Here is a 14,407-nt window from a genome sequence, read left to right as displayed (position 1 = left end):
CCAAATTTTCTGAAGAGACTTGATCATTTTATATGAGGAACAGATTGAATTTATACTTTTATTCACATATTTAAACATTCATCAACTCATACATCAGGTGTGGTAAACGGAAAATCTTGTGTTACGCAGAACGTTTGAGCTTCATCAAGAACCAATGAGGTTCATTCTCATGTTACGCAGCGTGTTTGAGCTTCAGCAAGAGCCAATGAGGTTCATTTTTGTGTAACGCAGAACGTTTGAGTTTCTGCAAGAACCAATGAGGTTCATTCTTGTGTAACGCAGAACCTTTGAGGTTCATTCTCGTGTTACGCAGAACGTTTGAGCTTCATCAAGAACCAATGAGGTTCATTCTTATGTAACGCAGAACCTTTGAGTTTCTGCAAGAACGAACGAGTTTCATTCTCGTGTTACGCAGAACCTTTGAGTTTCTGCAAGAACCAATGAGGTTAGTTCTCGTGTTACGCAGAACGTTTGAGCTTCATCAAGAACCAATGAGGTTCATTCTTATGTAACACAGAACCTTTGAGTTTCTGCAAGAACCAATGAGGTTCATTCTTGTGTAACGCAGCACGTTTGAGTTTCATCAAGAACCAATGAGGTTCATTCTTATGTAACGCAGAACCTTTGAGTTTCATCAAGAACCAATGAGGTTCATTCTTGTGTAACGCAGAACCTTTGAGTTTCTGCAAGAACCAATGAGGTTCATTCTTGTGTTACGCAGAACCTTTGAGTTTCTGCAAGAACCAATGAGGTTCATTCTTATGTAACGCAGAACCTTTGAGCTTCATCAAGAACCAATGAGGTTCATTCTTGTGTAACGCAGCACGTTTGAGTTTCTGCAAGAACCAATGAGGTTCATTCTTATGTAACGCAGAACCTTTGAGCTTCATCAAGAACCAATGAGGTTCATTCTTGTGTAACGCAGAACCTTTGAGTTTCTGCAAGAACGAACGAGGTTCATTCTCGTGTTACGCAGCACCTTTGAGCTTCATCAAGAACCAATGAGGTTCATTCTTGTGTAACGCAGAACCTTTGAGTTTCTGCAAGAACGAACGAGGTTCATTCTCGTGTTACGCAGCACCTTTGAGCTTCATCAAGAACCAATGAGGTTCATTCTTATGTAACGCAAAGCCTTTGAGGTTCATTCTCGTGTTACGCAGAACCTTTGAGCTTCATCAAGAACCAATGAGGTTCATTCTCGTGTTATGCAGCACGTTTGAGCTTCAGCAAGAACCAATGAGGTTCATTCTCGTGTTACGCATTACGTTTGAGCTTCATCAAGAACCAATGAGGTTCATTCTTGTGTTACGCATCACGTTTGAGTTTCTGCAAGAACCAATGAAGTTTGTTCATGCGCATGAAGCAGGTTCGGTTGAGCTTCTGTTTATGTTCGCTGATGAATGTTTATATGTGAATAAAAGCCTAAAATAAATCTGTTCATCATATAAAGTGATCGAGTCTTTTCAGATAATTTGAACGAAACCTCTCAATTCATATTGATGAATTTTAATATCTCTTTATGAACTTTTTGATGCGACAAAGTGATAGTTGCATGAACTGTCATTGGGGGGACAGAAATCTCTCAGATTTTATCAAAACTATTTTCATTTGTGTTTCTAAGATGCTCAAAAGTCTTACGGGTTTGGAACAACATGAGGGCAAGTAAATTATGACAACTTCTTCATTTCTGGGTGAACTAATTTTGACTCATTTACACATCGAGGGTGATAAGAATCGCTTTTCTGTAAACAAGAACATTCTTTTACAAGAACATATACATCATACAGAAGAATATACGTGTTTTAACAAAACAAAAGCTGCACATTTCTGCTTTTTAAACTACTTGGAGCACACTAGCTCATAGATTTCCAATACAAGTGCATTAACGCAAAACAAAAAAAAGTAATTATCTGTGTCAGTCAGCAACATATCACAGATGCTGTCAATTGAGATGTCATGGAGCAACTGTGTAAATACATTTTGTTAGGACGAATACTATTGTAATTCATTATATTCACACCCTTTAGGGCTTGATAAGGTGCAAAAGTGTCCCATTTGAGGGTTTCGCCCCAGTAATGTAAAGTGGTGCACTATTTTAAAGGGTTTTATATGCATAACAGGTTCAATTAATCAGGACTGATGATTATCACCAAGACTAATGGTCCTTTTCCCCCAAATTACTTCCATGAATGGACATGCCATCACTGTCTAACTGAAGTTCAAACTGAACAGCATTGAGGGAAACACAACTTTACACAAACAGTTTGACTGACATGATTATTGCCATTATTACAACTGCCTCGCCTCAACATAATGCAGTGCTTTAGTAACTAATTGAACACTGTATATAGTCACAATCCAGACAGAACAACGTGAGAAATCAGGGTTGCAACAGTTTGTTTAAGGATTCAGAAAAGACTGTGTAAATGTAAGTCATTGAAAACAACCCATTTCACTTTATGTTCAGCTCAGTTCACCTTTCCCATCATGCAATTGTAACTCCCGTCAACATGATATGAGCAAGGTCACACAAAGAGTGTTTTAATATCTTATTTTTCATTTGCATGTTGTTTTTATTTTTATACTACATATCCATGTGATGTTTCAACCTTTAAATATTACACTAGACTCGTTGTATAATTGTAGACATTATCTTTTGTTCTGATGTACAAAATAAAATTATATATATATTCAATTTCAGTACTTCCTCATGCATAAAAAAACAAACATTTTAATTGACTTGTTGCATTTAAAATCTCTGTTATCCTTGCAATCGCTCTGAAGACACGCAGCAGTGATTAAACTGTGGGATATTACAGTGGTTTTAGTCATTACAGGCAGTAACCGCAGTGTAAGTAGTTTGAGTGTCACTTCTATTAGACTCGAGTCCCGCAGGTCACTGTAATACATCACTGTAATTACAGACGCTCGCATCATGAGCTAATGCTTTCTGGAAGGGAGAATAGTGGAAGAAATCATTTCAATCTTAAAGTCAACATGAAATCACATTGACTTGTTTAATTCGTATCACTGGTCTCAACTGCGTTTACATGGACACTTATAATCGGATTGACGGCTCAATCGGACTAAAAAACCTTCATGTAAACACCTTAATCGATCCGATTGAGCTCGATCCGAATGAAATTTCGATCGGATTGAAAGGGGTGGTTTATCCCTTTTGTAATCCGATCGAGAGAACATGTAAACACTTGATCGGATTGAAAACCGAAACTGAAAGGACTGCGCATGTGCAATGACGTTAACTAGCGTAATGACGTATGACGCGCGGAACGAGCTGTTCTTCCTGTTGAATAAATGGTGCGTTCAAGTCATCTCGTATAGATCGTATTTACGAGTTGAACACACTTGAACGCCACCACAATGTCGTAAATACCAGTGGGGAGCTCGGGATTTTCTCTAATGGCGCTTTTCCACTGCATGGTACGGTACGGCTCGGTTCGGTACGGCTCACTTATGGCGCATTTCCACTGCATGGTACGGTACGGCTCGGTTCGGTACGGCACGCTTTGGAGCTTTTCCACTGCATGGTACGGTACGGTACGGCTCGCTTTAAATGGTACCACCTCTGTTGAGGTTCCAAGCGTACCGTACCGATACTAAAATGTGACGTAAAAACACTGCAGATCACTGATTGGTCAAACAGAATCATCATCACTACCAGCGTCATTATATTTACGACACGAGACACTAAACCCGCTAGATTTAAATAGCCAGTAGACAACAGCCAACACTGTAGCGCCTGTTTTAAAAGTATTTGCTTTAAAAAAAAAAGAGAGAGAGTATAAACTTCAAAAAAAGAAATGGCTGAATCGTGGTCAGGACGAGGTGCAGACGTTCCTCTCGTTGGTTGCCGAGGAGTGGATGGGGAAACACGGAATTAAAAATTTGCATTTAATATGATGATGTCATGGCAGTAGAGACGGCAACTATAACGATCAGTCCCACCCACTTTGAAGCGGTACTAACTGCAGTGGAAAAGCAACCGAGCTAAAGCGAACCGAATCGTGCCGTACCGAGTCGAGTCGTACCACGCAGTGGAAAAGCGAAGCGAGCCGAACCGTTCCGCGCCGAGTCGAACCGTACCGAGCCAAACCGAGCCGTACCATGCAGTGGAAAAGCGCTGTAAGCTCCGATCTTTACGAGTTGGGGGCGTGTCAGTGATTAACATGGCGGAATACACAATACATAAAGGTATTTAGCAGTGATATTGTCAGGCTTTTCTATTAACAGCTCAGTTAGCTAATCGCCAACACAGAATATGATAGTATTATAATATAACAATGCAACATGTAACGATGTGTTGGCATTGGCTTCATAAATTAATTAAAAACATAAAAATACAAAGTAGGCCTACACCTGATACACATTTCTTTGTTTTTTATTTTCTAGAACAAGAGTTTAAGAACCTTACTGTATTTTTGTGTAATTAATTAAGAGAAAGTAGCCTACTCCGCCATATTGCTCCGACGAAAGTGACTTGAACACACATGCCGTTATAAGCACGACTTCCCACCTCGTACGTACGAACTTCCCAGGAGGACTTGAACGCACCATTAGTGTCATATTAATAAGTTTCCCGTCATTCTAAAATCACTCGCGCGTCTGTGAAGTGAAGCAGGACAACGTCCCACCAGTCCTTGTTTTGGATTCTCATCCACAGACGACTGGTTTTGGCCGCGGGCAGGGGCATTTTTACTGCGTGATCAATAAGCAGCACGGCAAAACGGTTAATATGCTCTAAATTATGACCAGAGACGAATTAATATTACGTCTGCTTTTTAAAACAAATAAAGAACCAATAGAGGAGAATATTTATGCGCGAAAAGCGGGAAACTCTGTATATTCGTGCAGTGTGCGCATGTCAAAACATCAGATCCGATTTGAAACTTGTGACATATAAACGCGCACATAAACCCGATTACTTTATTTATCATTCATGTAAACACCTTGTTCGGATTCATCAATCGGATTGATTTCATTCCGATTGTGTCCATGTAAACGTAGCTGAACAATGCATCAGTGCAACAGTAGAAATGCTTCAACGTTAATCAAAAGCCAAATAGCCGTTTATGCATTCTCACATTCAGGTCTATATGCAATCCAGAAATACATCACATTACATAAGTTTCATGTTGACTGTTAAAAAGGTTTTTATTTTGTTATTTAATTAAAAATGTTGATATACTTACTCATAACCAAAACAACATAAACAGCAAAAAACTCCCTTAAACACACACTCACTCTCTCACACACTCACACTATCCCTCTCTTAAACTAACTCTCTCACACACACTCACTCTCACACACACAATCACTCTTTTAAACTCACTCACTCTCTCACACACTCACTCTCTCACACTCACACACACAATCACTCTCTTAAACTAACTCTCTCACACACATTCTCACACACATAATCACTCTCACACACACTCACACTCACTCTCTCTCTCTCTCTCTCACACACACACACACTCACTCTCTCACACACAATCACTCTTTTAAACTCACTCACTCTCTCACACTCACTCAGTCTATCACACAAACTCACTCTCTCACACACATATAATCACTCTCTTAAACACACACTCACTCACTCACTCACTCACTCACTCACTCACTCACTCACTCACTCAGTCTCTCTATCTCTCTCTCACATATACACACACACACACACACACAGTCAACAAAACTCAATGTCACTTCAGTGTTTCCACAACCTTAAAAGACACCTTAAACTTAATCTTGCTTTGCTCGTTTTCTTTTTGCACATAACCAGCAACATAAACATCCGATCACTTTAAACACAATAAAAACTACAAACGACACAATCAACACTAAAACCACCAGGACATCAACACAGTAGTACGAGTACCAGGGCATTTTATAAGAGTCAGTGCGCAGGTGAGCAGCGCCTCTGTGTGTCATGACGAACTCCATCCAGAAGAGGGCGCTGTCCAGTGGATTTAACGGCGTGTCTCTGTGGAGAACGGACAGTCTCTGCATGTTTGTCCTGTACGACGGCTCATTAATCACCTCCTCTAATGCATCTTTAAATACACCTCGATCTATAGTGGCGATGTCCACAGCTTTAGCAACACCTTTATGTCTCATTTTTGAAATGTTATCGTCCTGATCGAAAACAAGCGGTAACCCGACTAGAGGAACGCCGTGGTAAATGGCTTCGAAAATACCATTAGTTCCTCCATGAGACACAAAAACCTTAGTCTTCGCATGTCCCAAGAGATCATTCTGCGGTAACCAGTTAACCAGTAGAGTGTTGTTGCCTAAAGTCGACGGTCGCTCTCCTGTGTATCTCCAAATCACTTTTTGGGGAAGCTGAGCGAACGCAGCGGCTATTTCATCTGCGATATCACGGGGAAGCTGCGCGACTAACGTTCCTAAAGACATGATGATAACGCCGTGCTCTCCAGAGCTCTGCACGAACTCCTCAAGATCAACCGGAAGCGCTTTCGCCGGTTTGCACTGAAAACCGCCAATGTAAACGACATTCGGCATAGTCGGACGAGGAAACTCAAACACAAAATCGACTCTCATGAGCCAAATATCAGCGGCTTGAAATAACTCAAAATAATCCAAATCAGGGCCGAAATAACGGTCGCACAAAGCGGCGTAATGAGGACCGACGATGCGCCGGTAGAGGAACATCCGAAGAGTGTAAAACAACACGTTATACGTCCTCTGGAGAAACGTCATGTTGTCAGTCAGCTGTGAGAGCGGGAAGGGGACGTAGGATAGCGGAGACGGGGCGATCGCGAAATGCGCTTCTCCATGAACCGTCCATCGGACGTTAAAGACGAGCGGGAGATTTAGATATCGAGCGAGAACGACGCCTCCTCCGTTCGCCGGATCCGTCAACATCAAGTCAAAGTCGGCTTGTCTGATCCGTTCCACCAGCGCAGGATCGCTCTCGATTATGTAGATCACCATTTCGCAAATCTTCCTGTGCATTTCGGAGAACCTGTCCTTGAGGTCCATGTCGAGTCTGAATCTGGTCCACGCCGACTGACGCTCCCGCTTGATCTGTAATTGTCTAGATATGAAACTGCTGTAGAACTCGTCGTCTCCGCCCAGGGAGAACGGGACGGTCATGGAGGCGTAGTGAGGCGAGGTCTCCGAGATGTACCAGCTGTCGAGGGCCCGGATCACGGTGACCTGATGACCCCTGGAGTGAAGCGCCTGGATCAGGACGTTCATGTTCACCCAGTGACTGCCCTCGTGAGGAAACACCAGGATTTTCCCACAATGCACTGGGAGGGAGAGGGCTAGAATGATGCTTGAGATTAGGATCAAATCCATCGTTATGGGAGGAGCACAAACGTCTGGCTGAAAGACATAAACAAACAGATGTTGATGTGCATTATTTATCAGACAAGCTTTTGCTCTCTAATGTAAATCTGTGGGATTTAATAGCGTTTACTCTCTGGTGTTGTTCTGTTATTTCTTACTTCTTTTTACAACTGTTTTTAATTGTCCTTGCTTTTATTTTGTGATTATTTTAGTTCCTTTCTATGTAAAGCACTTTGAATTGCCATAGTGTATGAAATGTGCTAGATAAATACTTGCCTACAAATATTTTTTGATTATTTTTGATTATTTTAGATAATTTTTTTTACTTCATCAGAATGGTAAAAAAATGTGTAGAGGTTTCGGCAGATGCAGTGTGAACACACACACACACACACACACACACACACAATAATGGACATGATTCGAAAATGTTAAAAGGTCCTGAAAAAAATAGTCACCTGTTTTGTTCATGGTTAAAATTGAGCGCATTGGAAATTAATGAGAGACGAATTTCATCTAGTGGAAGCGTTTGGTACTGCGGCCAAACAAACTCTTACTGAAAGCTAATTTTTTAAGACATGATCAACCTCAAATTTGGAACATAACTTGTTTACATTTATGGTTTTGATTTTCCCACAGTTTTAGGGTAAAATGTGTTTTGGAAAAGATATAGTTTATATAAAAATTGAAAATTGTATTTTATTGCTATGAAAAATGCACAAAATGTAACATTTTATAACTTTTTTCAAGTTAACTTTTTTTTTACTTTGACCAAACTGAAGTCAGTGATCCAAAGAATTCAAGATTTATGACAGTTTAAGTTGGAAATTAATTTTTCAGGTCCATGCTCAGAAAGTGAATAAATGGATTATAACTACTGCAGAAATATAATTTATCTACCATAAAATCATCTAAAAATACAAAATATTAAATAAAAAACATTATCAAACTAAAATATAGTACAATCATTTCATTGAAATTAAAAAAAACTGTAATTTTTGACCGACACAAGAACAGTACCAGAAAGTTTAACTTAATTTTACAGAAATTACCCAAAAATACAGTAAAATGTTGTTGCCAGGACACTTTTAATAGTGACACAAGGTACCTAGACAGGATTTTATTTTTTTTAATTACACTTATCCTAATCTTAAAACAAATACTGAGAGGTTCACACTATGGATTATACTTAACTAGAGACTGAAAAAAGTAATTGTTTCCCGAAATGTTAGAAACAGCCTATGTATGAAATGTCTTTCAAGAAAACCAGCAGATAAAATGCGTTGCAATGTCACGATTCATTCCAGCCCACATTAGAATAATATCCAAATCAAGGTTATTAATTTCTATGGGATGTTCTGTAAAGACTGGCTTAGTTTAAAACAGTAAGAGTAAAACAAATGCAGATCTTAATCTTATATGAAGGTTCAAGGAGGCAGAACGCTAAATTTAGGAGCAATATTCAATCCTCTTTAAATCCCGGATGCACAGCAGATTTGTTACTATTTTAATAGAATCTGATCTTTCATTACAAATTAATACTTTTTTTGACACTCGGTGCTGCAGTTTCTCTGCCTGGTTAATTGTTGATTTGTTTTGGCATGAAAACGAACAGACTGTGTTTTGACACGCTGTTCTTGCACAACCTTGATGTGTGTGTGTGTGTGTGTGTGTGTGTGTCTCACAGGAAACACCATTTCATGTGATTTTAGAGGGTTTTGGGTTGCAAAGTCCCTCTTGGAAACATTGTATTATTTTTGTATAAAAGTTTCACCAAACATCTACATAAATATGCATACAGGTTACTAACATCCTTCAAAATATCTTCTTTTGTTTTCAGCAGAAGAAATACATTCATACAGGTTGGGAATTAGGAAATTATGACAGAATTACATTTTTGTTGGGTGAACTGTCCCTTTAAATGTCACTGGCTTTGGTCTAACTCTAAACATCCACATATCACAAGTCCTGTCCTTGAGTAATCAGAGATTCAGAACAAAACAACTAACTGACATCACTTCCTGTTGGACTGTTTAAGCATCTCTAAACAGTCAGTTTGAATCTGTTACACAATCTCAAGTATGTATGAATATCATGTCAACCACATTACAAAAGAGACGTGAAAACCCAAGACAAAATAAAGCATCAAGTCAATCATCCGCACCACAGATTAATGTATTTCAGAGGATACTTACACCAAACCTTCCCATGATGCATTGTAAATCATAGACCAAGATGTTCCTAGCAGTGAACCTTAGTCAGACTAGACGCCTTATTTAATGTTTACAGGTGAGTTTATATCTGCCATTAATGCATCATCTATAAACACTGTGAAAAATGTTGTAAACCACGCAAAATTAGTATTAATCTCTGAAACATCTCTTTAATCAATCCTACTGCATGCCACATTACTGCATTCTACTGATCTATAAAATATGAAATGACATGTTTTGAAGTGATGTATATGATGTATTTGACAATAAACTGTCAGACTCAGACGGGATGGTAGTTATATTGAACCCTGTGCACTCACTTACAAAACATTGTAAATTATTATATTTACTTCAAAAAAAACTGTGGTAAGTTGGTATCAGGCACAACTGCCCCTGCTGTCAATAAACTAAAGTTAAAATAATTAAAAATAGACACTTTTTGTCAAGCCTCGATGTAAACAAGCACATCAGCGCTACTGACAGACACAATGATGAAGGGGGGTCAGTTTTTTAGGGAGAATAGAAATCTATTTCCGGAAGTAAAATATCAACTCTCTCACTCACTGCTCCGAACAGACTTTCTCTTAGGAGTAAAAACCCTGAACACTTCATAGTGTGTTCAACTGTGCAGAGCTATACACACATACAAATGCAACATTAAACATGTCAGTCCACACACACAACCGCTGAATCCTGTTTGGCGACTGACAGCATGAAGCTCATTTCAGACTCTGACGACACGATACATGTTTCGAGGATTTTTATTATCCAAAACTGAGCGTGTCCATCCGTGAATGTGTGTAAAACCTGTTATGGTTTTAAACAAATGAAATTAATGAACTTACCAGCTGAACAGAGAGTGATACAGTGTAGCAGCGAGCTCGAGACACGCTCCTCTGTTTGGGTGGGCGGAGCTCATGAATATTAACGAGGCCTACGTCATATACATGCTGGATGGACTACCCTTAACATTAATATTCATGAGTTATATTTCTATTTTATTCCGCACACAATAATAGTATACAACACGCTAGATAGATAGATAAAATCACACAATTTATATTAACCTATGAAGTGATATCTAGGAAACAGTTTTCTTGTCATCATCGGTTTTATGGTGTATGCCCTGCTCAATTAATCATCATGTACTGTTAAAATGTAGATTTTGATTGTTAACAGAATTCTATTTCCAACTATTCTTTAATAATTCTCAAGGAGACCGGGGCTAGTTGTCACACAGAGAAGTCATGAGGTTAAAATCTCAATAAAAATGATATCTCAGTAATGTTTTAGTCAAATGTCCAGTTACACAAACCTGTGATTTGAACTGAAACCTTGAATTTGAAGATTGTCACAGTGTTTTATTTGTTGTAATTTCATGCAGTTTATTACTTGCAGTTTCTGTTGGCCGTAACAATATTCACTGCAGTAAAAAGTGGCTCAGCATGTGTGCTTTAAAACATGTGCAAATTGTAATTTAGCTCTCTACAGAGAATATTTTCTTTCACTCATGTTTTCGTTGTTACTTTTTACCATGTATTCTAATACACAACCATCGGACCAATGACACTGAAACACAGAAACTAAAAGCAATAAACAGCAGGAGTTCAACACTGCAGGACATTTGAGGTGAGCAGCGCCTCTGTGCTTCATGACAAACTCCGTCCAGAAGAGGGCGCTGTCATGTGGATTTAATACTGTGTCTCTATATGGAGACTGGACATTTCTGCATGCTTGTTCTGTAGGATGGCTCTGTAAGCTCTGTTTCAGAAAAGATCTTCTCACTGACAGCACTTAAGGACAGTATCTTTGCAGCCCTTCTCTTTTAGTTGAAAGAGATTGTAATATTGCTTTTAAAAAAAGTGTCAGTCCAACCACTACCATCATGATAAATGGCTAAACTCAATAGGTTCCTCCATAAGCTACAACAACTCTAATGTCTGGATACTAGAGTTTAGAGGAGGGTCTCCATGTTCCTTTCAATGGAAACACCAGCACTTTTCCACAGACACCTGACAGGCACAAACATGCTCAAAAATATTAAAGAAAGACAAGATCTGAGCACTGTCCCATTACTAGCTACAGGAAGGATGATATTCCTATTCTTTAATTATCATATAATAAATAATCAGTAATATCACTAAAATAATATTTCACCAGCTATTACTGTATGCATTACCGTTGGTCTGTATAACACAATGATATTTCTTTGCAGTGTTGAAATTATGCTTTTATTCAAAAGAGATGCATCTGATCTCCATACTATGTGTTTAAAATTATCTAGAAAATGTGCAACTTCTGCATGTGAATGTTCTCGCAGTGAGAGAGTTCATGAACTTTGACATCTTTCTTCATGATGTGTTCATGTTTTAGTGGATTTTCTTCTTTTATTAATTCTAAAATCAGCAGCTGTCCTCTTTCTCATCTTAGATCCCTTATATTTACACATCACTTTCTTACTGGTTATTTCATGTCACTTTACAGCCATCCTGTAACTTAAAAAAAATTGAGTAAACCCGTTGCCTTAAAATTATTAAGTAAATAAACTTCAGAAATGTGGAATTGTCAAGTTCACATAACTTAATTTTTTCAATTAAGCATTGAGTTTATTTACTTAATAATTTTAAGACAGCGGGTTTACACATTTTTTTTTTAAGTAAGTGAACTGAACACTTTCTACAGTAGTATTATCTATTGTTCTAAATGAACAAATGTGGCCACAGAGTCATGCTGGTCACAAAAACAACCACAGAATCAGTCACAGGAACTCATTGTTGGATTACTTCCTGAACTACACAACCCATTTCCACTAATATACTTTCACCAGTTTACAGTGTTGTCGTCCAGAGTAAATGAAGAGTGCATGATCATGATGTTGTTAAAAAACTGGAAATCTTTATTAGAAAATGAGAATATCACTACAAATTTGAAACAAAACTAAAATTTCAATATCACCATATGTTATACAAGCTTGTTTATAAACAAATGAACAATAATAATATAACAATTTAATGGCAGCTTCCCGTTGTGACAACATGCCCCATTGTATTTTTATATTGTAGTTTATTTGTAATTATTTGTGATTATATGACTAAATGAATAAATGATGTAAATTGAATAATAATAATAATGATAATATGAATAAATGATAAATCTAATGACAACTAAATGATCAATGATTATAAATGATTATGAAATTAAATAAAACAAAGTGTTAGGGAATTTACAGTTAAAGACTAGAACCAGATATGATTAATGAAGACCAGGAGTTAGAAGTGCAGTCAATATAAGACAAGATCAGAATTATAATAAATTGAAGAATTTCTTTTTTTACTGAAGATAGTTTGCAGTTTCATCAGGCAGAAATCAGCTTCAAGACTCACAAGGTGTTCGTAGGCCGTTCCAGAACACACTCCTTCAAAAGAAAAGAAAACAACACCAATGTATGCTTGCTTTCTTAAAGTAAAACACAGGTTGATATTGAAAACCCTTCGATCCTTCAGAGAAACGCTGAAATGAAGCAGGACTCATTTCAACTACTTCAGTAGCTCTGAAAATGTAAGTTTTTTTTAATAAATAATTTTCATTTAGCTAAAATTATGTTTACATTTTAGTAACATATGCTTTTATTCATTGGTTATATATTTAATTTATAATAATTTAATTTAAAAATAGAGATTAGTTCATTTTTAGAACCGTGTGTGCGCGCAAAATAGCGTGCAAATTATATTAAATTATTTATTTATTTATTTATTTCATTTTGAAAATGTAGTTTTCTGTGACCGTCGTGTTTAGGTGTTTAGGATAGATTATGAGGTACAACAATCATCGTGGTTGTGGAAAGTAGAAAATGTAAAAAAAAAAAAAAAAATCTATTTAAACCCCGCATGGACAAAAATGCTGATTGAATCTTTTCATATAAATGAGATATTTAAGACGACTAAATACAGTTTTTTCATCAATCTAAAGTTTTTGAACAGACATTGTTTAATAACAATTATACTTTAGATCGCCGTTAAACAAAATTTTCTAAAAGATAAATAGAGGATGTATGTATTCAAACTTTTAAAGATTTAATTTAATCAATCTTTCATTTTAAAAGATCATATTTAAACTTTTACGATTATGCCCTATGTGGAGATTTTCACACAGATACAACTTAAAGCTACACTGTGTAATTTGTTTAGTTGATTCTTAGCAAAAAAACACTTAGTTCTTTCAAAAATATATGTGCTCATTAATGTATATTTACTTCTTTCAAGTAATAAAGTATTCTCGTAAGTTTATAATCTGCCATTGAAAGTACATACGGGTGAGGGGTTCGAATGCCGGTCGCCATGTTGCCCCTCCATCTTGAAACTACATTAGCCAAAGAGGGACATACCTGTAAATTCAAGCTTCGCCTTTCGCGCTTTACACTCAGTGACACAGAGACGAATGCGAGGGGGAGATTACTCGCGACTGCCGGTGTTACGGATCAACTGGGGATCATGTTAACTGGGGACGCGCGCGTGCACGCAGATAGTTTTACCTGGATTTCCAGCAGATGTTGAACGGTGACAGATTCGTCACAGCGAATCTTTCACTGAGCAGATTTAAAAGCTTTCAACGTTATTGGTAAATGTTTGTATCATATTAGGACACTGTTGTTTACTCTGTCGCTGCTCCGCTGAATGTTTCAGACGCATTTAAGGGAAGTTTTAATGTGTTTTAATTTCACGACACAGACCACGCCCACATTATTTTGTTACATTCGTTTCAATGAAATTGAATATCTGATGACAACTGTAAGTAGATTAAATAAATTATGCTATTGACATTGTGTCTTTGCAGTGCATGTGTATTCGCAGATTATTGTTATT

At 37.6% G+C, this 14,407-nt stretch overlaps 1 protein-coding gene across 1 annotated transcript; it reads right to left on the bottom strand.

Annotated features, from left to right (window-relative positions):
- Nucleotides 1–5,153: 5,153 nt before the first annotated feature.
- Nucleotides 5,154–10,450, bottom strand: ugt5f1 (UDP glucuronosyltransferase 5 family, polypeptide F1). The gene is made up of 2 exons (XM_084124667.1): nucleotides 10,391–10,450; nucleotides 5,154–7,368 (listed from the first exon to the last, which is right to left on the bottom strand). Exon 2 carries the CDS (start codon nucleotides 7,339–7,341, stop codon nucleotides 5,761–5,763), a length of 1,581 nt encoding a protein of 526 aa, XP_083980793.1. The 5' UTR covers nucleotides 7,342–7,368; nucleotides 10,391–10,450; the 3' UTR covers nucleotides 5,154–5,760.
- Nucleotides 10,451–14,407: the final 3,957 nt, after the last annotated feature.

The sequence above is a fragment of the Abramis brama genome (genome assembly GCF_963993115.1).
Source record: "Abramis brama genome assembly, chromosome: 9".
NCBI lineage: Eukaryota > Metazoa > Chordata > Actinopteri > Cypriniformes > Leuciscidae > Abramis > Abramis brama.
The sequence above is the reverse complement of the archived record's forward strand: the minus strand, read 5'-3'. Positions and strand labels throughout refer to the sequence as shown.